At 50.1% G+C, this 25,976-nt stretch overlaps 1 protein-coding gene across 16 annotated transcripts in view; it reads left to right on the top strand.

Annotated features, from left to right (window-relative positions):
- ZNF423 (zinc finger protein 423) overlaps positions 1-25,976 on the top strand; it is a 371,381-nt gene that overhangs the window by 108,591 nt on the left and 236,814 nt on the right. For 12 of the 16 annotated variants that reach the window (XM_054533877.1, XM_024234050.2, XM_024234051.3 and 9 more), the window contains one exon: positions 19,802-20,002. In XM_054533877.1, coding sequence (XP_054389852.1) covers positions 19,906-20,002 — 97 coding nt within the window. In that variant the 5' untranslated portion in view covers positions 19,802-19,905. Of the gene's footprint in view, positions 1-12,239; positions 12,894-14,913; positions 14,957-19,307; positions 19,472-19,801; positions 20,003-25,976 lie in introns of those variants that run through there. The other 4 variants (XM_054533870.2, XM_054533880.2, XM_054533878.2 and 1 more) reach the window with 4 other exon arrangements.

Genomic DNA, 25,976 nt, shown 5'->3' with positions numbered 1-25,976 from the left:
ATTTCCTTGGATGTGCTGATCACTCACAGCAATGATTTTATTTCTCTATTTATGCATCTTCTTTTTCCCCACTAGAGGGTAAACTCCCCGAGAGGATCTGTCCACCTCATTCCCGGTTTTGCTTTGGGACAGTCCTTGGCACGTTGCAGGGTCTCCATGAGTGTTTTGTGAGTGCACAGATGGCCTTAAATGCCCCTGCGCCTCTCTTCTGGAAAGGAGCGTCTGGCTGGCCCTGGGGGCTCCGGCCCTCCTCCCTGTGTCTGGCTGACACATCTTCTGTGACTCAGTGCTGGCAGTTGGCAGAAAGAGAGGAAGGTACCTCCCAGAGGAGTCCGCTTCCCAGAAACACCCAGCCCACTTCCCCCACCTGGGATCCCCCAGGACAGAAGAATGCAGGGACTTCTTGGAACCCCCTAACTTGGCCCCTGGAGGGTGATGACTTGGAGCCGTATACTTAAATGTTAGTGACAAAACCCAGGAAGCCTCACAATTTTGTGCCTAGGAAGGGGTATTGGTGGAGGAGAAAGAGGAGAGGAAGCCGCCAACTGAGAATTCCCAGAGTAGGAATTTCCTAAACTTTCCCCCAGATCACTGGGTGCAAGGAAGCAGCCCTGATGTGACTCACCCCGAGCAGCAGCATGATAGGTGAGCTTGCACTTGCCTGCACAGGTGTGAGTGACAGCCAGAGATGGGCTGTTCGGCAATGTTATGGGCTGATGGCAGCCTTCCCTTCAAGGTCAGCCCGGACTCTCCACCACATGGCCCTTTCCATCTGCACGGATGGACTTGGATGTGGAGAGAGTGGATGGTAGCAATGCTGACGCAGGTGGCCCCCTGAATTGCACCTCCAGAGACACATGCATTCGCGGGAGGGAGAATCTCCTTAATGCAAAGACTCCCAGGGTGAACCCATTTGCAAAGCGAGGAAACCTTTTCTAAGACAGAAACCCCACCCCCACCCCTCCCAATTCACTACTGGGGCCTGTTCACATTTAACTAGGAGTTGTGGACCCGTGTGATTTCCCTCCAGACGAAACTTTAAAGGCAGACTCTCAAAACGATCCCTGGAAGAGATGACCATGGCCCAGGGGCGAGTGGAACAAAGTGTAGAAAGGTTACAAATCAGCGTGTGGTGCAGGATCCCATTCGCACACGGCGATTGCTGCGCGTGTCCGTAAGTGCAGGAGAGGATGTGCGGGATCGCGCTCATCAAAGTGGTCACAGCCCCAAGCTCTGGTGGTGAGATTTCAGGTGATTTTTACTATTTTTCTTTATACTTTTCTGTATGGCTTGTATCTTTGACATCAGTCGCAGTTATCTTTGTAATCAGAAATAACAGTAAAGCATCGTTTTTTTCTGGGAAAGAAAGATACTCAGAAACACAGAAGCAGTTCTGGGGAGAAAGCCGGGTGAGACCACAGGCTGGCCGAATGCAAGCCCTGCATCCGTGTCAAGGTCAGGACCTGGGATGCTTGTTGCAAGTGTGGGCAGATTCCCCGGCGTGGGCGTTTCTTGTGGGGGTGGGCTGGGTCCTTCTTGCACCCACTGCTGCTCCCGGCATAGCCCAGGGCTCCCAGGAGACCTCACTTCTGGGGCTTCTGTCTTTGGTGAGACTTGGTGCTGCTAGATACCCCTGTGGGGTGGTGCCTCGGCTTGAGAGGAGGTTACTCTCCTACGCTGTTTCGCCGCCTTCCTCGTCTCTTTGTTTAATGCCGTGGAGATGGGACCGTAGCCCCTGGACTCTATAGAAACCGCATTGTCCATGTGGAAAAGCTGCAGCCTGTGGTCACGCTGGTCTTTACCATGCGCTGGACTTCTCTGTTGACCTCTTTCTGCATGAGAGGGGTGCACACAGAGGGGCTCAGAACCTGGTATCCCGGGAAGCACCTGCATGCTCAGAAGAAGCACTGGTCCCTTAGAGGTTGGAACCCCCCTCTTCTACCACCCTCTAGCAGTGACCTTCCCCCTCGGGGCTTCAGTTTCCCCATCTGTAATAGTACCTCTGTCATAGGGCAGGGGGTCACGGTGGGTACCCATCAAGATACTTTCCCATCCTCCCATCCCTGCACGGGAAAGGGGCTTCGCTGGAAAGATTTCCAGAAACTGTTTTGAACTCTGACCCTGGCCATGTCTTGCCTGTAGTAAGTGATCAGGTGACGTCACCCGGTGTGATTTCTTAGCAACCAGCTACTTTGGTCAGCCAGCCGGCAGATGCTCTCCTACGGAGAGAGTTGGAGTAATTTTTTCCGTTCGATGTGCACTCCTGGAAGGGGGCCAAGACGCATTTTAGGCAGTACCTGGCTCCTCCTTGAATTAGGCCGTTTTCCATTCTCATCTCCCTGAAGGTGGTTTTCCAGCCTCAGCCATGACTCATAATCTCAGCCTACCCACAGGAGGGTCAGAAAATTGGTGAGAAGTGATTTTCTTTTTAAACTCAGAGGTGGAAAATCTGCATTTACTGAAAAATGACTAACTTGGTGTTGTCCAGCAACGGGGCTTGTCCAAGAAGGTCTGCTTTATAGAATGATATGCATGACTTTAATCACCTCAGTCTACCTTCATTCATCCATTCAACACAGGGTTATTGTGCACCTACTACGTGCCAGGCACTGTTCTAGGTGCTTCGGATTCCACAGTGAACAGATAGAACTTCCTGCTCTGAGAGAACAATATACTTAGGTCCTATTCGTTTATTTATTTATAGAGACAAGGTCTCACTTATTGCCCAGGCTGGCCTTGGATTCCTGGGCTAAAGTGATCCTCCTGCCTCAGCCTCCCAAGTAGCTGAGACTACAAGCGACAGCCACTGTGCACCTCAGTACCATTTATTCAAGCTCATCCCCTAACCAGGGCTAGGCTCCTCCACACTGGAGGGAGGGAAGGAGCACAGGGCTGGGCACTAGCCCTGGTTCTGCCACTAAGTTGCCTTGTGCCCTGGGAACAATGTCTTGCATCACAGATTCTGAGAAAGTGCTGGATTGGATTGGCTCTTTTCTTCAGTGCCTTCTCCATCTAAAATTCTGTGCTTCCCTGTGGTTCTCCAATTTATTCTGTTCTTTTAAAAACTTTTATCATCTAAAAATTTTCAGTGGCTCAGCAATGGTGGTTTTTTTTTTTTTTTAATGAAATATCTCAGGTAAACAAAAGAGAATAACGACCGTCCAGGATATACCTTTCAGCTTAAGGAATCGTTCACCCAGCTGAGTGCCAAAGTGCCCTACTCTTCCTGCCCCGTTAGGGCTTGGCATTCATCATTTCCCTGTATGCCTTGCTTCTGGAGATATGTGATATTTAATTATAAATGATATCAATTCATCATTTCCCTGTATGTCTTGTTTCTGGAAATACATATAAATGATATTTAAATACTACTGATATACATATTTTAAAACAATATAGATACCATATTTTACCATATATATAGTTTATCTTTAGCAACTTGCTTTTTTTTCCTCTCTCAACATTATGTTTAGAAGATTAATCCGTGTTGATACATGTAGCTGTTTCATTAATTTTAATTGCTGCATGGTGTCCACTCTGTAAATGTACCACAATCTATCTATCGATCTGCTGTTCATGGAGATGTAGATGCTAATTTTTTTTGGCTATTACAAATCATTCTGCAGCAGATACTCTCACGGCGGACTTTCACAAACAGGAGTTTTCTAGGATATATGCCTCTGTGGGCAGTGACTGAGTCGAAGGGCATGGCTCAAACTCTTTTCCCCGATCTCTGTCTGCCTGCTCTGCTCTCCCCACTTTAAGTACCTTATTTCCCGGTGGTTCTAGCATATCTCTGGATTGTGTCTTAGTGTCCCCACTTGGGTCATGGGCCGAGCTCGGAGGTCAGGGGAAAGGTCAGGATGCTAGGGCTAGGGGTGCCACAACTGCTGAGCACTGCTGGGCACCGTGGGATGCTGCTCGGGGTAGATGGGCTCCAGCTGTTAGGAGGAAGTAGTTCTTTTGCTTCTTGCCCTGAGCTGTCTTAGAAAGCGCAGTCTTGGCTGGGCCTCCCAGCACTTTGGGAGGCCGAAGTGGGTGGTTCACCTGAGGTCAGGAGTTCGAGACCTGCCTGGCCAGCATGGCGAAACTCCATTTCTATTAAAAATGCAAAAATTAGCTGGGTGTGGTGGTAGGTGCCTGTAGTCCCAGCCACTCAGGAGGCTGAGGCGGGAGAACCTCTTGAACCCGGGAGGCGGAGGTTGCAGTGAGCTGAGATTGTGCCACTGCTCTCCAGCCAGGGTGACAGAGCAAGATTCTGTCTCAAAAAAAAGAGAAAGTACCCTGTCTTTTTGGAAATAGCAGTAGGTGAGCAGATGAAAGAAGCCTGGGTTTGTGCTTCACTGTGATTGATAAGGGCAACCCCAGGCCATGACCTTTAGCTTGTCCTCTTTTGAGGTGGGGAAACTGAGGCTCGATGAGTCCAAGCAGATCTCCTGAGACATCTGTGAGACCTGCTAAGCCCAGGAAGATGCTCTGCTGTTTATCCCACGCTTTCTTCCTGCACCCAGTGGCCAGGTGATTCCTTTAACGGTGCTGGAAATTACTCCTGCCCTTTTATAGGTGGGAAAACAGAGACTGGAACAGCAGGGGCCAACATTGCATTCCACTCACAGAATGCCCTCCACACAGAGTTGATGTAGGATGTTGTTACAGGTGGGGAAACTGAGGCTCGGGGAGAGGAAGTGACTGGCCTGAGGTCATGCCAATAGTTAGGGACAAAGTTCAGATGAAATTACATACTTCCTCAGATCCCCCTGCACCTGTCCTCATTTTAGGGTATTTCTCTGCCCCGAGGAAGCTGGTGTTGCGGCGCAGATCCCAGTTGGACCTTCTGTGGGGTGAGGGGATAGTTCATTGGGTCTCAGTCCCCTCAGCTCCATCCCCGTGGGCTCCCCATAGAGAGTCCTTTCCTTCCTTTGATGCAAATTCTTGCACTTTCCCGATAATATTCTGGGCTCTTCTTAACACGAGGGGGTCAGCGGCAAGGCATCTCGGCAATTTATAATTCTTGAAAATTCTGTTTGGTGACACAAGTTAGCATTTAATAGACATCCTGCCACCTCCTCTCTCCCTATTGTGACAAGCTCCTGGCAGAATCCTTTTGAGACTAAGGGTAATTGCACCACGCTGCGAACGGGAAGACCACGTCGCGCTCGAGTGCGCCTCAAAAACGTCTTCACAATAGACAGTCAGGTACGAGTTTGCTGGGCTTCAAGGTAATGATTTAAACTTAATTTGACCCTTGATGAGGGAGCCCATGTTTCTGATCGGATGCAGTCTTTCAGTTTGGGCTTGCCTGCCATGCCTTCAATAGTAGCACAAATAATTCCTTCATAACAAGTGCCTTTCAGAGGATGTCTGCTGCTGACAGCTAATATAGAATTATTGCCCCTGAATGCATTTCTGTAATTACTTCCCAGAGATCTGTCTTTGTGTTAGAAGACATTTCACACTTTAGTAACATAAGTGTTTTGGGAGAGCATGAGCAATAATTATGAACAGTCTTTCCGTGAAAATAAACCTAAAAAAATTATAAAAGCTAATGGTAAAATTGGTTAGAGCCAGGGAGGAATTTCATTTGAATTTGATTCATGTATATTTATTCTGAGTATAATAACCTTTCCTGCATGGAAACTTTTTTTTTTTTTTAAACAAAAGCAATAATGATACAAAGAGCCCGCCTTCTAATTTTTGAGCCAGACCGAAACTGAAAACTGATTAAAAGTGACAAGTTACTCGAGAATGAAGAAAGAAGCCTGATCGTGGAGCTCTGATAGGAGACATTTGCGGTCATGGAAAATGAAATGATTCACAGTGTGATCAATAAAAAATTAGCAGCGTTTAATAAAAGGTTTCTGCTTCATGTTGACTAAAGAACATCGCCAGCAGTTTGAAATCCGAGTTAACCGACGGTTTGAGGAGGAGCCTGGGGGTGGTGAGTGGGGTGTGGGGTGTGCGTGTGCATATAGATCACACTGATATTGGCCATCAGGCAGAGGCAGCCAGGTCCCTGGGGTGGGTCTGGAAGTTTCCTTGGTGCGGTTCACTTGACCTTTGGCCTGTGGCTAATCCCCCCATGTCTCTGCATCTCTTTGCCTAGGAATGTGAATCCAGGGGTCCTAGGCTACCAAACAGGCCTTGCTGTCATCGACTGGGGGGTCTGAGTGCAGTCCTCATCAAAATCCCGACCCCGAGCTGGGGACACCCGACCCCAAGCTGGGGACACCCCGGCGGGCCACATGTGTGCTGAGCGTGGGGACACCCCGCCTGGCCTCGTGTGTGCTGGGCCTGGGGACACCCCACCTGGCCACGTGTGTGCTCGGCCTGGGGACACCCCGCCTGGCCACGTGTGTGCTCGGCCTGGGGACACCCTGCCTGGCCATGTGTGTGCTCGGCTTGGGGACACCCTGCCTGGCCACATGTGTGCTGAGCGTGGGGACACCCTGCCTGGCTGTGTGTGTGCTGAGGCTTCTCGGACCTCTGTGGCAGACGTGTCATGCTGCCCAGGCCATTGGCTTTGTTCTGTGCCCTGCTTCCAGAATCCAGGTTTCTGGAGACACCCGAGAATGTCTTACAGCCCACTTGTGGGGCTCCAAACACCCTCTTGGGGACTGACGGGAAGTCGGCAGAAAGCCGGCAGACCTGAGCGAGTGGATGAGGTTAAGCGGTGGGGAGACCCCTGGGGTCTCTTGGAGGAGCCAGCTGCTTGCATGGATCCTTGGAGGTGGGCTGAGGCTGCCGCCCTCCTCCAGGGAGTGGGTGCCTAGATGGGGGTTTACTGGGAGCGGCTCCTTGGAATCTGAGTGTGCTCCTCCTGGGGTGGGACAGCACGGGAAAGCCACTCCACGATGCCTGCTCCCTTTTCTCCAGGTGCCACTTCCGTATTCCCTGGAAAGTGGCTGCGCACCAGGCTGTCTCCGTGCCTGGCAACTGGTTAATTTTTAAAGGCTTTTTGTGGAGCCTCTGCACTGCGGCTGGAGGGAGAGGGGGCTCCCCTGGCCCTCCAGGCCCACCTGGAGGCTCGTTGGTAGGAGGATCATTGGTGGGAAGGGAGCTGCTGGCTTTTGGGTTACAATAGAGGCCCTAGAGCCGGGTCTGGGGAGTCCCTTGAGCCCCCTGTGTCCCGAGGCAGCAGGCAGGACCGGGGGCCTGCTTCGGGCTTCATTCTTGTTGTCCCATCCCTCCCTGGAAATACAGACCTGTGGCTGGATCTTTAAATGTCAGAGTGGGAAGGGCCCGTCCAGACAGCTTCTTCAACACATCCTTATTAATCACCTGCTGTGTACCAGGCCCTATGCTGGGTGCTGAGAGGTGGAGAAGGGGGAAGCAGAGAGAACAAAACTGATGCGGACTTGCCTGCCTGGTGCTTGCATGCCCAGGAGACCTTCACACATCCAGCAAATAAAATCATGAGGACTGCTATGATAAGTGGGGAAGGAGAGGTGCCCAGCGAGCTCCCAGAGCTCACAGGGGAGGCCTGCCCCTGTGGGGGTGCAGATTCACTGAGCTGAGACCTGAACGGTGAGGAGGAGTTGGGCGGGTCAACTTTTGCACACTTTCTATTTTGACAGTGAGGCTCTTTCTGCAAAGTGCTGCTGCGGGACCCTAGCATGGAAGGCAGGCGGCAGTGGGGCTCCCTGAGTGTGGAGGTGTTGTCTTAGAGTTCTGCCCTCAGGCCTGCCCCTGGCACGGTGTTGAGCTGCTAAGGTGCATGGTTTTTAAAATTGCTTCTCTGTGGTCCATGCCTTAATTTACAGATAGGGCAGCTGAGGCCCAGAGAGGGCACACCTTGCCTGGAATGCACAGTGATGATGCATGGCCCCTGGGTTCTGGGCTCTCCATTCACACCGCCTCTGTTTGTCCTTGGCTCTGAGCCAAACTCCATTAGCCTGACCACTGGTTCTGGTTTTAGGGGTGCAGATCCCTCCTCTCCCTGCTTTTCTTCCCCTAACTGGGATCCTTTTTCTGTAGCCACAAGGGGGGTGATTTGTGCCCCAGCATCCTAGCCTTGAGTTCTGCTCCAGGACTGAGAGCAATTAGGAGTGTCAGGCACTGGCACTGGCCACAAATTAGCTGGATTTATCGAGCTCCCCACGCTGCCTGACCATCCTCCCTCCCCTGCCCACCGCCGGCCCTGCTCCCCCATCTCCCCCTTCCCAGAGACAAAACATGACAGCAAGGCGAGGGCAGAGTGGTCACTGCCTCAGGAGGTCACGAGGAGGTAACAGTGCACAATTTTCATGGTTCCAGGGTGGCTTTGTCTGACCGTTCTTCATTACTGCACGCGGCGAGATCAGTTTTATTAAGATTTTAAGGCTTGGAGGAGTGACACTGTTAACTACTTGCTGGAAAAATAGATTTGATTTTTCCTTGCAGTGGGTATTTGTGGTTTATTTTTCTCCCCCCTGCTTCCCTCCTCCCCTCTTCCCTCCTTCTCATCTGCCTTCTTTTGTTTCCACTCATTCCTGACCCACTGTAGTTGAGAGCTGAGTGCAAGTGTCTGTGAGGTTGGGGAAGCTGCCATCTTTCTTTACCTTCCTGGATTCTGTTGCAACTGAGCCCTGCAGGGAGGGTAGAGTCATTCATTCCTGCATGTATGGAACACCCATAAAAAACAAGGTCCTTGTGACCAAATGTCAGCCTGTCCTGGTCATGGAGCTGTGTATGGTCCTTTCATGTGTTTGCATCTAGAACAGGGGCTGGCACATAGTAGGTGCTCAGTAAATGTTTGTTGACTGATTGAAGATGTGGAGGATTTGTGTCTGACATCGTTCCAACATTTAGGGAGCTCACTGCTGACCAGGGCCTGGCGGGCAGAGACCTGGAGTGAGGTCACCTGGAAAGTGGTCCCATAGGGAGCATCCACAGCTTGAGTACCATCCTCATTTTCTAGGTGAGGAAACTGAGGCTCAGAAGTACAAGCAGCCAAGGTCTTGCACAAAAATGGACTTGAACTCAGTTCCTGAATCTCTAAAGAAGAGACACTTTCATCACTGCTTAGCTGACTGCTCTTTTTGGTGAGGAATGAGCAGATGACCCTGTGCTCTAGGGGCTCTGAGGGGCTCTTGCTGGACACACTCCATGGCAGAGACCCTCAGTGGGTAGCCCCCAGGCTGGACCAGCCCTCCAAGGCGTATTGTTTAGCCCATACTGTGTTTCTTAAAACTTGAAGTCAACATTTAGAAATCATCCAGAAATTTTATAGAGAATGGTGGATTTCCTTCTTCTTCTTCTTCTTCTTTTTTTTTTTTTTTTTTTGAGACAGAGTCTTACTCTGTTGCCCAGGCTGGAGTGCAGTGGTGCAATCTTGGCTCACTGCAATCTCTGCCTCCCAGGTTCAAGTGATTCTCCTGCCTCAGCCCCCCGAGTGGCTGGGATTATAGGCATGTGCCACCACGCCCGACTAATTTTTTTATTTTTTTTGTATTTTTAGTAGAGACAGGGTTTCACCATGTTGGCCATGCTGGTCTCGAACTCATGACCTCAAATTATCTGCCCGCCTCGGCCCCCCAAAGTGCTGGGATTACAGGTGTGAGCCATGGATTTTCTTCTTAAAAAAAAGAAAAAAAAGCAGCAGGTGTGTTTGCAGTGCTGACCATCTAGAGGAGTTGAGACCCCTCCCTGGGTGGGCTTCTGTGTGCTCACTCCACACCCCATTCGCTTGTACACTCATTTCTGTAATTTGTGTGGTGGTGGTGGGGGAACTGGAGTTGAGAGCTTCTTTCCACTCATTATCCGAGTGACTGAGGGGGCTGTCTCAGCTATCGGAGCCTCAGTTTTGCCCTCTGTAAAATAGGTCTGGTGGTAACGTCTCCCTGACAGGGGCTGGGGATCACGAGGCGAAAGATACAAATGAATTGGAAGGTCTGGCCTGAAGGAGGCGATTGCCATCACACTGCTAGTCCTTTAGGTTCTAGATTTCCTGACAACTGAAGATACGTTCTCTGAAAGTTTCTAGTCATTTCCGTGGGACTCTGCAGAGGGTTGTCCTGTATCCAGTCCCTCATGGCCAGACGGAGCAGCCCAGCGAGGCTTGTGCGATGCAGCTGAGGTCAGTTTCAATGCCTCTGACAGACCTTGGCTTGAAATTCCATCCACAGAGCCACGGGCACTGACAGGGACACCGGGGCTCCCCAGACAGCCGTCGGGAAGTTGCTTCCTTATTTAAGAAGCCGAACTTGGACAGCAAATTATGTGTTAAAATATTTGCCTAGAGCTCTGCTGCCGAGGGGACGCTTTAGGCTGAGTTTTAAATGTTACCCCGCTGCCTGCACTGCAAATATTTTAAACCTGAAGATAAATAATGGCTGCCTTTTTGAATTTGGGGCCAGCAATGGATGCACAAGCCGAGTGCGGAATTGGGGTTGGTGGGCTTCTTGCCCAGCCCTGACCACACCCCTCCTGGGGCCTGCTTGAGACAGTGTTCATGGAGGGGAGGGTTCTTCTCTGCCAGCAGGGCCCGGACGAACACTGAGTAGAGGCTAAGCCAGGGCTTTGACCTGGTGCCCAGGTTCAGAAAAGGCATCTTGCCCTCGGGAACATGTTTTTAGGAAATGTGCAGGCTATTAGGGTGGAGGATTTTTTTTTTATGAAAAAGAAATGTCGGTGGGGTACAGTGGCTCACTTCTGTAATCCCAGCACTTTGGGAGGCTGAGGTGGTATTACTTGAGGCTGGGAGTTTGAGACCAGCCTAGGCAACATAGCAAAACCCCATCTCTACAAAAATTTTAAAAATTACCTGGGTCTAGCCGGGTGCGTTGGCAGACGCCTGTTAATCTCAGCTACTCGGGAGGCTGAGGCAAGAGAATCACTTGAACCCGGGAGGCAGAGGTTGCAGTGAGCCGAGATTGCGCCACTACACTCCGGTCTGGATGACACAGCAAGACTCTGTCTTGGGGGGAAAAATTACTGGGTCTGATGGTGCACCTGTAATCCTGACTGCTCGGGAGGCTGAGGTGGGAGGATTGCTTGAGCCCAGGAGTTTGAGGCTGCAGTGAGCCGAGATCGCATCACTGCACTCCAGCCTCGGTGACAGACCAAGATCCTGTCTCCAAAAAAAAAAAAAAAAAAACCGTGTTGCTCCAGGGTAAAGACTTTGGAAATGGTAGGTATCTTCCTGGACTATTTTTCCCTCAGCCACCTACAGAGGGCGGGCACAGGAACAGTGGGCTTGTGGATTGTAAGCTGATCACACCCCTTCACGGAGGAGGTGGCTTGCACCTTGCTCAGGGTCGCACAGTCTGGGAAGGGGAGGATTCACACATGGACCCAGGACTTTCCTCTCCTGATGGAGTGGATTTTTTTTCTTTTGGTATGCATGGACACTTTCGTGCCTTGCAAGAGGGCCTGTGCCCTGACATTCCTCATCCTCCTGCATCCTCAGGAGCATGTGAGTCCTCCTGTCAGACCCCTCCGGGTTTGACGCCTCCAGCTCTTGTCTGCACCACGATGCTGCACATGTTGGTTTGAATCATAACGCAGCAGCAAGACAGTGCTCACCAGCTACCATTGTCTCAAGCTGTACTGTGAGCCTAGCATCCGGCTTTGTATATATCACCTTATTAAAATTATGTGACTTAATTAAATGAGTCCCAGAGAGGGCAAGTGACTTGTTCATGGTCCCCCAGCTGCTAAATGGTGGAGTGTGGATTTGAACCCAGACAGGCTGGCTTCAGAGCCTGTGATTCTTTTCTGTTTTTTCTGTGTCATCCCCGACAGTCCCTGGAACATGTACCCAGCCATCTGCTGCTTGTGTGTGTCATTACTTAATGACTGTCTTTATTTCAACAACTTGGTTCCATCAGCTCCACTGCACTCATCTACCCCAGTGTCCCGATGGCTCCTGTACAGTTGGGTTCTCTGGTAACCCCTGGATGTGCCTAGAATGTGGCGCCTGGTGGTTCTGCTTTCTGCAGGGGTGGATGGTATGGTCTCCCATCCAAATCTGATTGGGAGAAGAAGTGAGAGGTGGGGAAGCCTTCCCAGGGCTTGCTGGCCCTGCTGGTCCTGCTGACCCTGCTGCCCTCTCACTCTCACCTGGCAGTGTTCCTGGCTCTCTCACTCTCTCCACTCCACTGGTCTCCCTTCTCCCCTGCACCCTTCCTCCTCCCACCCATCCCTGCCCTGGCCTCCCCTATCCCCTCGAAACCCCACAAGGCTCCTATAACCCCTGATGTGGAGCTGAGCTGCATGCCTGTCTCATAGTGGCTGTGCATTCAGGTGAGCCCCGCCTCCCCACTGTGAGGTTGGAGAGGATGGCATTCATGAGATTCAGGCTGCTTTTGGGCCTATGAGGAATCAGAGGCTCAGGTGGGGGACTTGCCTTGGTCAAGGTCACTCATGGTTGGGGGCTGAGGTGTACTGGAGCTAAGACTGGAAGCTGGGTCCCCGACCAGCCCCAGCCCTGGATGCCGGCCCTTACTACTTAGCGTATCCTCTTGGGCATTCATTTATTCATCTAATCACTCATTTGCCCACCCCATATTTATTAAGCATCTTTTCTGTGCCAGCCTTTGTGTGGGCTTTGAGGCCGCCAAGATAAATAGGGTTGGGGAGCACCCCATATGTTGTAGCAAATGTGCATGTGTTATGCCTGGCACACAGTAGGCACTTAATAAATATTTGTGGAAAGAATGAAGGAAAGAATGGGTGAGTGAGTGTGATTGTTGACCCTGGTCTGTCTTACGTCTCTCAAGCTCTGTCCTGGGTCTCTCTGTCTCGGGTGCATGGAGGCAGCTCCTGGCCCCCTGCCTCCATCATGTGGATACTCAGCCATGCGGCCCCAGAGGTGGGATGTCTGATGGTTGCCGAGAAGTTTTCAGTGTGCCCAGGGCTCCCTGCTGACTAGCTGACTCCCGGGACATGAGGGCGAGGAAGAGGCATCCTTCTGGGTGAGTTTCTTTCTGATTCGTGTGCTGGCCAGGGGCTGACATTGGCTGATCCTTTCCTAGCTGGCCCTTGGGAGGGTGAGGCCCTGGCTGCCCTGGCGGCCCTGGCTCATGACCTCGCGAAGCCCTGCTGGGAAGGTAGGAAATGTCCTGTTCTCAGACCTGGCAGCATGTGGGCAGTCTGGTCCCCTGGGGCCTCTCCCCGTTCCCCTTTTCCTGGCAGTGGACCCAGCCAGCTGTCCCCTGCCCCGTGATTTTGCAGGCATTCCCTTTCTGCCTTTCCGTATAATGGTTAAGAGTCAGGATCGGCTGGGTGTGGTGGCTCACACCTGTATTCCCAGCACTTTGGGAGGCCGAGGCGGGTGGATCAGAAGTTTGAGACCAGCCTGGCCAACGTGGCAAAACCCCGTCTCTACTAAAAATATAAAAATTAGCCAGGCATGATGGTGCTTGCCTGTAATCCCAGCTACTCAGGAGGCTGAGGCAGGAGAATCACTTGAACCTGGGAGACGGAGGTTGCCGTGAGCTGAGATTGTGCCATTGCACTCCAGCCTGGGTGACAGAGTGAAACTCTGTCTTGGGGAAAAAAAAAAAAGACTCAGGATCTAGAGTCAGAAGACCTGGATACAAATCCTGCTCTGCCCTTCCTGGCACGTGCTTTGAATGGGCTCCTGAGCCTTGTTTTTTTTTTTCCTCATTGACAAAGTGGGCAAGTCCATTGCACCTACCTGCAGAATGGGGATATCCATTGTACCTACCACATAGAGTTTCTGTGCTCATCGAAATGGGGCAGTGTGAGTGTAAAATGGTACCAGGAGATGCTCACACCATACTCAGCATCCCATCAGGGTGTAGGGGAGGCTGTGCCACCTCCCTCTGTCCCTGGCAAGGCCCTCTGCCCCTGGCAAGGCCTCTGCTGCTCCTTCCCTCCAGAGGGCATGGGGCCAGCTGTCTTGCTGCACAGCGTTTCTGCAGGGTCCGCTGTCTGCTCTCAACGTCATCATCTTGAATGCAAGCCCTTTCTTAAGGGCAGTAGCTCAGTGGGGTGGGAAAATTCACTACTTTTACTTAATTTTTTGAGACTCTTGCTCTGTTATCCAGGCTGGAGTGCAGTGGTGCGAACAAGGCTCACTGCAGCCTCCAACTCCTGGGCTGAATCGATCCTCCTACTTCAGCCTCTCAAGTAGCTAGGACCACAGGCGTGCACCACCATGCCTGGCTAATTTTTAAAATTTTTGTAAAGATGGGGTCTCACTGTGTTGCCTGGGCTGGTCTCAAACTCAATAGATTCTCCTGTCTCATCCTCCTAAAGTGCTAGGATTACAGGCGTAAGCCATTGTGACCGGCCTGAAAATTCACTGCTTTCCAGTGAAACGTGATTGAGGTGAAAGGTTTTGTTATTTCCTCTCTTTGCTCAGAGAATGTCCCCCAAGTCCATATCTTGGGTTCAGGGAAGCTGGGTTTGGGTGGGTGTGATGTAGTGGGATTTCCTGGTGTGGGTGTACCTTCTTCCTCCTGGCTGCATGAAGAAGCTGGCAGGACAGGGCAACCTCATTATATGTGAGGCTGAGCCATTTGAGATTGCCAATATTCAACTTTTTTGACCTAAAAAGATGGCACCCTTATATGGTTCAATCTAATACTTATCGTCAGACAATAAACTGCACTGTGGCCCCTTCCCCTCCTTCTGCCTCTACCTGTGTGGGGATTCAGAGGCCTGCTTTTTTGAAACCAATCAATTAATTCACTCATCCATTCATTCAACGTTTATTGAGCCCCTACTATATGTCCATCTGTATGCCAGAGTTGGGGGAGGTGGCACTGAGCTAAATTAGACACAGCTCCTGCTCTCATGGAGCTTATAGTCCAGTGTGGGGCGAGAAGGTCTGCTATCCATTGCTACGTAACAAACCATCCCAAAATGTAATGGCCTGAAGCAATAATTTATTACTACTTCTCACAGTACTATGAGCTAACTGGGTTCAGCTAGCAGTCTCACTGGGTGTTTCTTGTATGGTTGCAGCCGCATGGTGTTTGGAGCTGCTGTCATCCAAAGGCTTCTTGGGGTGAGATGTCCAAGATGGTGTGCTCCCATGGCTGAAGTCGGTGCTGGAAGCTGGGAGCTGTTGACTGGAGCCCGCATGTGCTCTCTCTCCATGTGGCTTTGGCTTCATATATTATGGCTGCTGGGCTTGAAGGGGGAGTGTCCCAGGAGACGCAGGGGGAAGCTGCAAGCCTCCGTCTGACCTAGCCTCAGAAGTTTAGAATAGCGCTTCTGTTGCATCCTGTTGGTTAAGGAGCCACTGAGTCTGGCCAGCCCCGAGGGGGACTGTGGAGGAGAATTCGGTCCCTCGTTATGATGGGGGAGTCAAGGTCTCCCTGCAGAAGGGCAGGTGGGGTGGGAGATATTGCTGTGGCAGTCTGTGGAAAATGCAGCCTGCCACAGGGAGAGAGAAAGTAGACAAATTAGCCCACAAAAGCATGAGTGCACGTGATGCTGAGAGCTCTGACTGCAAAGGGAAGAGAGCCCTGGGGAAAGAGTAACGGGGCCCCGAGTTCCGTAGGTGCCCAGGCTGGTGGAGATCTTTGGGAGCTGTGTGAAGACTTAATGGAAATCTTCCTGCTGGAGATCAGGAGTGGGAAGCCCTGGACCAAAGAGACTTGGCAGTTTATGGGGTTGAAAGATGACCTTCAAGGCTGTGGAGATGGGCGATAAGTAAGAGAGATCAGCAGAGCTGTTGCTGAACCTTAGGGGCTGTGACCAGGACCCTACATGGGACTTTGAGGGGTTTTACAAACTCCCAACACCTGGCTCAGGTGTTCATTGCGTCTTGCTGTGAGGAAACCATGTAGTAGAGTGGTTAAGAGTCACGTGCAGTGGGCTTGAAATTCAGCCCCACTACTTCTCTGCGGCCTCACTTAAGCTCTGTCACTTCCTAGAGCTCTGCTTTCCTCACCTGTAAAATGGAGATATGATGACATCAACTCGTAAGGTGCCTGCACTTGATTAAGCATCGAGTGCTTAATCAATGCTCACTGTTCTTGGGGCATGCCTGGGCAAAAGGATACAGGTGTGCACATCAGAAAACAGTTGTCCGCCGTGGAAAGCATGAGCTGTGGGAGGTAGGGAATCTTGTCAGCTGGACAGACAGGTCAGCGTTCACAGCACTGGTTCGGTTTCCGTCCCATGCACATGGCCCTGAGGGAGAGGTCCCTGATTTGAAATCCGTTTGGCTCGGGCCTTCCCTGAGCGAGCTGTCTTCATGCTGCTGCAGACAGCCCCCAGGAGGACAGGGGAGGAGCCAGAGGGAAAGGAGCCAGCTGGCTGTTTTCGGGAAGTCCTCCCCAGCCCTGGAGGCCTCTGCAGAAAAGCATTGAGCCATTGGCTTTCTCCTCGGCCTGTTGAAGTTGCTTCACTGGGATCTGGGATGATTGGAGGAACCAGTGAGCTACAGTTCTAGCCCAGGTCATAGAAATGAGCCAGTGCTTGTGATGGGACTCACAAGGCAGGGCCAGGGGCTGGGCCTCTGGGCCCTATATTCTCTGAGTTTGCACAGGTGATGCCCAGACTCAGGGCAGGGACCAGCTGGGGGGCCTCTGGGGCTGGACAGAGCAGCACACAGGACAGGCGGAGCTGGGTTGAAGGAGTAGGGAAGGTCCAATCATTCCATCCCCAGGACTTACTGAGCAACAGAGCAGGTGGGCCTGGAAAAGAGGAACCCCAGAGGGTCTCCAGGTAGGACTGATGTCCTTGGAGCTCGCTGTTGCTAGAACTTCTGCCTCCTGGGCCTTGAAGAGCTTGGGGCTCCAACAGGCCCTGGGACTTCAGGAAAGGTGTGCTGCTTAATGAACACGTGAACGTGTAGATTCGATCCTGGCATGGCTTTGGGTGGCCTTGCAGAGGCTCAGTTTTCTCATCTGCAAATGGAAAAATAACACCATTTGTTCTTTTGTCTTAAGGTGAGGTTCAGAAACTCCTGGGCATGAAAGTGCATTGCAAGAGGCAAACCCTGCCTGGGGTGGAGGCCTTCCTGTTCTCCAGCGCCTGATTCTGCTGAATCAGCAGAGGGGCCCTTGGGTCTTCAGGGAAGTCCCACTCCCCAAAACTTCTTCAGGCCCCTGAGTCTTCCCTGTCTTGTGTCACCTTCCTGAGGGCCAGGCTGGGACCCCTTGGGAGCCCAGAGGATGAGGTCCGTGCCTTTGTGTGGCCTGAGCTCGCCTCTGTCTCCATCCCTTTCTGCACAGCCACCCTCCCTTCCCATTAGTAGCTGGCCGTAGGGGAGGTGACAGTTGCTTAAAACAGATTTATACTCTTGGATGACTTTATGGGTCTTTGCCTTATAAAAACCTGAGAGTTGACATTCTGATTTATCTACTCCCGAGTCAACAGGATGTACCAGATTTAAAGAGATCAAATGCATTGTGATGTTTGTGGTTCCAGTTGTGGATTAGATGAGCTATTATAGAAAGTGCTGCCAAGTAAATACGGCAGAAAAATAATGAGGGGATAATTTAAATATGTCTATTAAATTGTGTGTTAAGTAAAGTAGCACAAGTGTGGTGCTGATTGTAACTTATTATCTGGAGAGTCGGTGTAGTAGATAAAGCCAGAATTATGGCTCTTTTATTTTCCCTTTCTACAGAACATTTTTTTTATTAAGGAAAGACTGTAAAGGAGGAATTTCGGAGACGGGCACTTGACTGTGTAACCATGGTTGTGTGATGACTTACAATATCGAAGGCTCCAAATGATATTTCTCATTTCTTTGCTTTCTATTTCTTACCCTCACTGCAGTGGCAGATCAGATTCCCTGAGATAAATATGCTGCCTGGCTTTTAATGGGATTTCTGTATTGCCAGGAGTTGGCGCGTTCTGATAATAAAAGAACCTAAAAACTGTACATCCCTTAATTGGTAAGAAGAGAGATGTTTTGATGGGCCACAAATGGAAACATTGATTTTTACTGCCTCTGCGCAGTTCCAGGCGGCATGTCGTGCAATGTTCCCCGCCTTGGAAGGAAGCAGCTGGCTCTCTGATGAGCCGATTTGTGTTCCCAGGTTCTTGATGTCGGGTGCTTGGAAGGGCATGTTCTGTGCAGATGGGAGAAATAGAGCCCTTATAACAGTATCTGTTTCCAAATTGAAATATTCATAGGACTGTGGTTTCCACCTTGAATTGAGTGCATTCTTTGCTTCTTGTCTCTCTTTCTTGCTTTGGTGCCCGCCCTCAGGGGTTTGCAGGTTGTGCACTGAGCCTTTTCCTGTAACTGTGATGTTGCATGTACACACATGTACATACATGTGCACATACACGCACTTTTGCATATGTATATATGCTTTCAAAAACACCTTTATGGATAATAAGATCTCTTTCTTTGATTTAAATCAGTGCAGCTAGTTTCCGGATGGGTAAATCTGTTTTCCAGGACGGGCTGTGGGAAGAGACAACACACGCTTTTATTTTCCAATCCGAGGGCCTCTGCATTTTAACAGACAAGTTTTATCCATTGACATTTATTAGCATTACTGATACATTCTGTGTGTTATATTTACCACACGCTTTTGCACTTTGATTTACAAGTTCCTGGTGTGTCTTATTAATCTGTAAGATTGGGGCTGTGCTCCATTTCCCACAGTTGTGCAGGGAAGTGAACTAGACCAGGAGTCACAAAGTTCAGCTGAGCCTCTGTAGGGTGCTTGGGCTGTTGCTTCTTCTGGCTGGATGCCAGGTACCTTACCTGTGAGACAGAAATAACAAAGCTGTCCCTCTCTGCAGGGGGTTGGATCACATGATCCTTTGAGCCTTCTTTGAGTTTAGGATATGCAAGACTGTGAAATGGGGCTGTGCATATATAATGGTGGCTTTGAAGAAGCACTGAACACAGCACAATTGCAAGGCATCATTATGATTACGAATTCACTTTTCCCTATAGATTAGCCACTCGCTGCACAGTGCTAAGCACAGTAGCTGTTTTATTTTAAAGAAATCAGTGAGATCATTCCAAGACTGATTCTAACTGTCTAGGCCTGTACCAGGTCACAGGTGACACTATTTATTTTATTTTATATTTTTTAGAGATAGGGTCCAGGCCCAGGCTGGAGTACAGTGGCACGATCATAGTACCCTGTAACCTCGAATTCCTGGTCTCTAGCAATCCTCCTGAGTAGCTAGAACTACAGGCACACACCACTATACCAGGCTAGTTAAATTTTTTTTTTTTTTTTTTTTTTGTAGAGATGGAGTCTTGCTATATTGCCCAGGCCGGTCTCAAACTCCAGGTCTTCAGGAATTTTCCCACCTTGGTCTCTCAGAGTGCTAGGATTATAGGTGTGAGCTCCCATGCCCAGCCTGGACGCATTTTAAGCTTGAGATTCGACCATCCATGGTTCTTCAAACGTGTACTTCCTTTATTTCAGAGTTGGACATCTTTGCAAAGAACTGAGCCAACGTTACTGTCCTGGGAGGCCTGTTGTATGGAAGGTGAACTTGGCTAAAAGATCTCCCAGCTCTAAATTGCAAGGCTGTGGGGAAAACTAAAAGTTTAGGTGTGTTAGGAACAGCTGATGGAGGCTTTAAAAAGGTGTGTAACCGAATCTGGTTTTTAGGAGACAAAATACTAAGGTTTTTCTCCTCTCTGATGGGTCACGGCCCCCAGCATCCATGCACAGAGGGGAGATGACAGGAAATCCCCCTAGAAGATTTGCACCAAGAATTAAAGAATCTGGTTGAGAATTATGGCACCACATGCTACAAAAAAACTCCATCTATTAATATACTGAGAGGTGTCAAGGATAATGGACCCCGGGAGGTAGAGTAATTAAATGTATCTTAATAAATGCCGGGCGATTCTTTTAAAACCCTTTCCCAAGACCCCATCAGCTGACATGGACTGTATTCTTCCTGTTGGCAGGAGGCCTAGAAGGAGAGCCGGAGTGCGATCGGAAAACCAGCCGTGCGCTGGAAGACAGGAACAGCGTGACAAGTCAAGAGGAGAGAAATGAGGATGATGAAGACATGGAGGATGAATCAATTTACACCTGTGATCACTGTCAGCAGGACTTCGAGTCTCTGGCAGACCTGACGGACCACCGGGCCCACCGCTGTCCTGGAGGTAATGCAAAACAGCCCCGGGACTCTGACAGGTGGTTACACGGGTAATTGGACATAGCAACAGCTTGAAGCCTCAAGTGAGATTAAAGAATTAATAATGTAATTTTACAGTTAATGTCATTTTATTGTGGTGTCTTGGGTACCCTGTATCCGCCTTTTAAATACAATTAAAAATAAAAGCAACAGCTTTCTGGCAGACAGGAATTAGATGGTGGTGCTCCGTCCTGGCCCCCTCTCCCTGCAAGCTGTGTTCTGGTACTCAGGCCATGAATGGGTGGATCTGCACCCTGAATTTCTGGAAGGCCTTTTGGAAACACAGTAATTAAGAGGTTGTTAGTGCAAAGTTAAGCAGCTTAAGTGTGGAAAGCTGCATAAAGGAGTAAGCTCTGAGGCAGAGCTTGTGATGGGATGAGGAGAATTTCAAAGGCCAAGGACAGCCCATGAAAAAGGGACCTGTTTCCAACTCTGTGCTTGACCTCACGCTTCCCTGAGTAGTAGGAGAAGGGTAGCTGGGAGTTGCTTCTGCTAGATTTGACTGGAGCTCTGTTCTCCATTTACACGGTGCCTTGGAGAGGGTGTGTAAGACCAGTTTTCTAGGAGCTACTGAAGACTTCGGGAGTTGTGTGTGTATATGTGTATTTGTCTGGGGTGATTGGGGTGGGGAGTCAGAGGGCATGTGCATTCCCTGGGATGTGGCAGCCATGCTGCAGAGATGACACATTTCTGGGCTCTGAGATCTGCAGACGGAGTCCATAGGATCTGTGTTCCTTACATAGTCTTCCTGAGAGACCTTCTTCCATCAGGGTTGTTGATGAAACTCCTTGGATACTGGTTTGTGGAAGAAGGCCTGAAATCTCAGGCCTGCATTTTAAAGGGAACCCATCACCTGTTGAGGGGAACATTTACTGGTAGGGATTACATTGGCACCCAAAGTTCTCACTTTTTCTACTCCTCATATCATCTTGGAATTTTGAAACTAAGTGTTTGGGGAACTGCTATGATTTGCCCTCTAGTGACACCTGTGCCTGCACAGCGCTGGCTAGACCAAGTTCCCATTCTCAACCTCTGGAGGAACAGATTTTAAATAATAGTAATAATAATAATAATAATAATAATAATAATAATGATAATAATAATAATAATAATAATAATAATAATAGACCTAAGAGGAATCTTACAGTTTTGGACATTTTGGGGCCCAGTAATCCAAACCCCAGTCATTTGGAATTTGTGATATTGCAACCAGAAGGCAGAGGTGATGGTTAGTTTTCAATTCTAAATCAGAATTAGAAGGGACCTATGATGTTCGCTTTTTAAGTCTCCTCATTTCCCCAAGGGAAATACTAGGGCAAAGGGAGGAAAAGGTGATTGCTTGGCCGAGGTCACATAGCTGTTTGGTGGCCAAGCTAGGACCTCCTCTGGACCCTGGGCTATTGACCCTCATCCTACTTGAGGAATAATATTACAGATGTTGGTATATTTCTTGATTTAGCCAAGAATTAGCATGGAATCTTAACTATAAGAGAATGAAATATTGCCACTTACTTTACAATCAACTAATTGATCTAATGAAAAGTTGTTCTCTTTATTTTCTAAATGCAAGAGAATAGGCCATTCTGTGTAGTTGTTAGAGTGGGGCCCCAGGCCCTCTGCTAAGCTGTGCTTTCTTGAGTTCCTGCAGCTCTTAGAGGCTGCCCCTTCCTCCAGCCCTTCAAATCAAGGAGATTCTCCTGTCTTTCAGTCTCACTTTTAAGAATGGTGGCATTTTGGGCTGGGCATGATGGCTCATGCCTGTAATCCCAGCATTCTGGGAGGCTGAGGCAGGCGGATCATGAGGTCAGCAGTTCAAGACCAGCCTGGCCAATATGGTGAAACTCCGTGTCTACTAAAAATACAAAAAGTAGCCAGGTGTGGTGGCACGTGCCTGTAGTCCCAGCTACTTGGGAGGCTGAGGCAAAAGAATCGCTTGAACCTAGGAGGCGGAGGTTGCAGTGAGCCGAGATCATGCTGCTGCACTCTGTCCTGGGCAACAGAGCGAGACCCCGTCTCAAAAAAGGGGGGGAAAAAAGAATGGTGGCATTTCTAGGTGGAGAAAGGAAACTGTGAAACTGGGATATATATGGGGGTCTGAGCCAGAGATAAGAACTGGTAGCTAATTGTGCTTTGGTCCCCAGGAAGGCTCCTCCTCCCAGTGGCAAACCCTTCTCTCATCAGCCTCTGACTCCAGGTGAAATCCATGGCAGCCCTGTTTGCAGGGTCCCCAGCTGTCTTTATTGATGCTGGTGGTATCCACCGATACTCCTGCCCGCTTCCTAACAGGACCCTGCTAATGACCTCTGTAGGGATGCAGGAGCTAGGAATACCCCCAAACCCTGGAGCATTGGAAGGGAGTCAGAAATTCCTTGAAAGAGTGAGGGAAACAACCTTGCCTAAGCGCATCCCTGAGAAATTCATTACCACCCGGTAAAGGCGTGACCCAGCCTGGAATAGTTTCCTAGATGTGTGAGGAGTTATTTTCCCCCAGGTCTTGGGTTCTTAGGATTACACAATGATGGGATAAACCTCCGGGAATTGTGTATGTATTATTCAAAACAGTTCCCTACCTGGAATGCCTCCACACCCTTCCATTGTGCAGTGGTTTTTGAACTGTGTTCCCAGAGGTATCTCTGGGGCTGTGGTGTGGTGTGTTTGGGGCGTAGGAGGTGAGTACTGGGGCCTGTCAGACTGAGGAGGCACTGATGTCCAGTCCAGTCAGAGCGATTCACCTTAAAAGACTGTTTTATACCTGGGGCTTTAGCATAAGATGTTGTTTGAAAATCGGCCTCTGATTTAAAGGTTTGGAACTGATATAAATGTGCAATCGCAGGCTCCCCCTGGCCAGGCTGATGGGTCTGCTGGACGCACACCACTGGTCACTTGATAGAAGCCCAGCAGAGACCGTGTTCAAGAGGGCTGCGCTGGGCGCAGGCTGGGCAGACCATGGTGCCCTGCAGATGTTTCTGTGGGAACCAGAGGGCCTGCCCGCTTGGCCTGGAGCAGAGGGTCTGCTCCTCAGGAATCGTGACCTGGGGTGTGAACAACCCTCCCCTTCATAGGCACTGTTGCTGCTGGAACATGGAGGCAGCACGCGCCTCCCCAAATGGGTGTGTCCTGGCAGGGTCAGCCCTTTCAAGCCATTGGCCTTCTGGGGAGAGCGCTGTGTGTTGGGGTGTCGGGGGTGTATTTGTGGGTGGTGACCGTGAATGTGGCTCTTCCTGAAAACTGCTTCTGTGTCTTTCTATGGCAGTTGGGGTGGTGTTGAGGGGGAGATTGGGGGCAGCGTTTTGCCCCCTCAGAATCTGGGAGAGTGCTGTGGTGAGGTTTGGGGGTTTTCTGAAGTGAGGGGATGCTCACCCGTCAGGGGTGGGAGGGGAGCTTCATGCCAGAATGGCCGCGATGGAAGAACCCCCATCCCCAACCTGGAGCCTGGCCTCTGCACTAAGGAGCCTTCATTTCCAGTTGGGAGCTCGAGAAGGCACCTCTCTGTTGTTCCTCAGCAGGAGTGGCATGCTGGGCCCATGAGCTATTGAAGCGTGGACTTTAAGATCTTGGACAACTCCATCAAGTCCTGTTCCTCTCTCTCCCTCTCGCTCTCATTTGTGTCTGACGAAAAACCAGCCTTAAACCCATAAGGTATCAAACATTGCATTTTTATGACACAAACTGAAAAGAGCAAAAATCCAGTCCTCTCCATTCATTCTCCCGCCCTGATGTTTGTTTGGTTTTTCTTTGTTCCTCTCCAGCCCCTGGCCACAGGATGCCACACGTTCGCATGCTTGTGGTTGTGAGCACATACGTTTTCATGTTCTGTGTTTGTCACATAACATGTTATGAACGGGTTCCCATGTGGTTACCTGGTCTTCGCCATTTTTCTTTGTTTTTTTTTTGTTTTTGTTTTTTTTGCTAGGGGGAACTCTGTCTTTTAAATAGCAGTGCTCAAGGGCAGGAAGCTTGGGTTGCAGGTACTGTGTCCATACTCTATGAAAATACTAAATTTAGACTAAGATGTCCGTAGATGAGGCTTTTTGCCACAGTGTAGATAGGGGCTGACTGGGTAAGTGTGATGGGCTTCTCTTTTCCTAATGGAGACATTGTTTGTGGGCACCAAGTCAGGAAATGGCAAAGGATTTGGTGGCTGTCTGAATTGCCAAGGATGGGCAGTCCCTGTCAATTCAGGTCTCACTGATTTAAATCACGTTGGAACAAATAACGTCATAATTTGTGAAGCACTGGCCAAGCAAATTTGGGTCCTTTAAACTCCAGCAGGGGGTGTTTATCATCATCTTCTAGGAGCCAGGAGGACTTGGACTGCTTTAGAAAGTTTCTCTAGGAACTGCCTGGGGTACCATAGAAGCAGGTGCAAGAGGTTTGGTTTGCCCATGGGGTGATGGTGGTTTTTTATGTGCTCACTGAAGTCAGTCACCTGTGGGCCTGTAGTCTGGATTTATCACTTCCTGGTGTAAATACTCCCTTTTAAAGACACTGCAATTTATGTTGACCCCTGCTTTGGCCTGAATTAAGAGGCTGGCTGCTGGAGGGCGTGTGGGTGCTCCGTCTGCGCTGTCATGCTTGAGACCTGACTTTCTTAGTGCTGTTCCTCAGAGTGTCCACAGTGGGCTGTCAGCAGGGGTCTGTGCTGTGCCAGTCCTGGAACATGCCAGCCCAGGTCCCCGGGGCTGGAGCACTTGACAGCTTTTGGGGTCTTTGACCTCTTTGCTAAAGGGGCTGCTGGCCTGATATGGCTTTTTGTTGTAGGTAGTAAGACTGCGGGCTCCAGGCACTTGCCTTGGAATAGAAATCGCCTTCAGGACCAGTTTGGAGCTCAGCATTGGTGTCTTCCCTTCAGCTCCGTTCCCTGATCTCTGACTTGGGCCAGGCTCCTGGTGGGCCCTAGAGAGGTGGCTCTGAAGCAGATGGGGTGCGTGCTGCCCTCCAGGGGCTGGCAGTCTGGTGCTGGGGGCAAATGTGTGAGCAGGTGTTGCCTCCTCCACACTGCCGTGAGGGCTGTAGTCCTGACATTCTTTGTATTTTCAGTGCCTACTGCCCGCAAGGCACTATGGGACTCTGCCTGGAACACACGCCCTGCAGCCCTCCCTGCTGGCCCTCTGCAGCCCCCACGCCCACACAGTCCAGAGCGCCCATCCCTTTCTGTAATTGTCTTTCACGTGTTTCTCACCCATCTCTTTTCCTACTATTAAGCTGCATGAGGACAACAGCCATACCTGTTTTGTTCCCCGTTATGTTCTAGCCCAGCGCTAGAGTAGAATTCAACATGTTTGTTGAATGAATGAATCATCTCACCTAGTCTTTATAACAATCACCTTTGGTGTCCAAGGTGACACTGTCTTTATTTCTTTTAATTAATTAGTTTTTTAAGAGACAGGGTCTTGTTCTGTTGCCCAGCCTGGTGTGCAGTGGTGCCATTTGTAGCTCACTGCAGCCTCGACTTCCTGTGCTCAAGTGATCCTCCCGCCTCAGCCTCCTGAGCTAAGACTACAGGCGTGCCCCACCACACCTGGCTCATTTTTAATTTTTTCTTGTATGGATGGGGTCTTGCTATGTTGCCTAGGTTGATCATGACCTCCTGGCCTCAGGCAGTCCTCCTGCCTGGGCCTCCCAAATCTAGGCACTATTTTCTACCATTCGTCCTCATTTTGCAATTGGGTGACTGAGTCTTAGAGAGCTGGAGGATCTTGCTCAAGGTTACAGATCTTGTCAGTAAAGGCAAGCTCCGAGGTCGGAACAGCTTGCCTGTGCTTGAGAACACAGATTGGGGACTGTGAGCAATTTCAAACTAAACTCCAGATGGCTTTTTTGAATGCTCAACTTCCAAAAAAACAAGAGGGGGGACTTTGTTCAAATAGCAGCAGCAAAACATGTGTTCCTGGTGGGTTAATTTTGCGGCTCCCCGCTCCGCTATCCCTTCTTGAGGACTG

This window comes from Pongo abelii, chromosome 18, assembly GCF_028885655.2.
Source record: "Pongo abelii isolate AG06213 chromosome 18, NHGRI_mPonAbe1-v2.0_pri, whole genome shotgun sequence".
NCBI lineage: Eukaryota > Metazoa > Chordata > Mammalia > Primates > Hominidae > Pongo > Pongo abelii.
The sequence above is the reverse complement of the archived record's forward strand: the minus strand, read 5'-3'. Positions and strand labels throughout refer to the sequence as shown.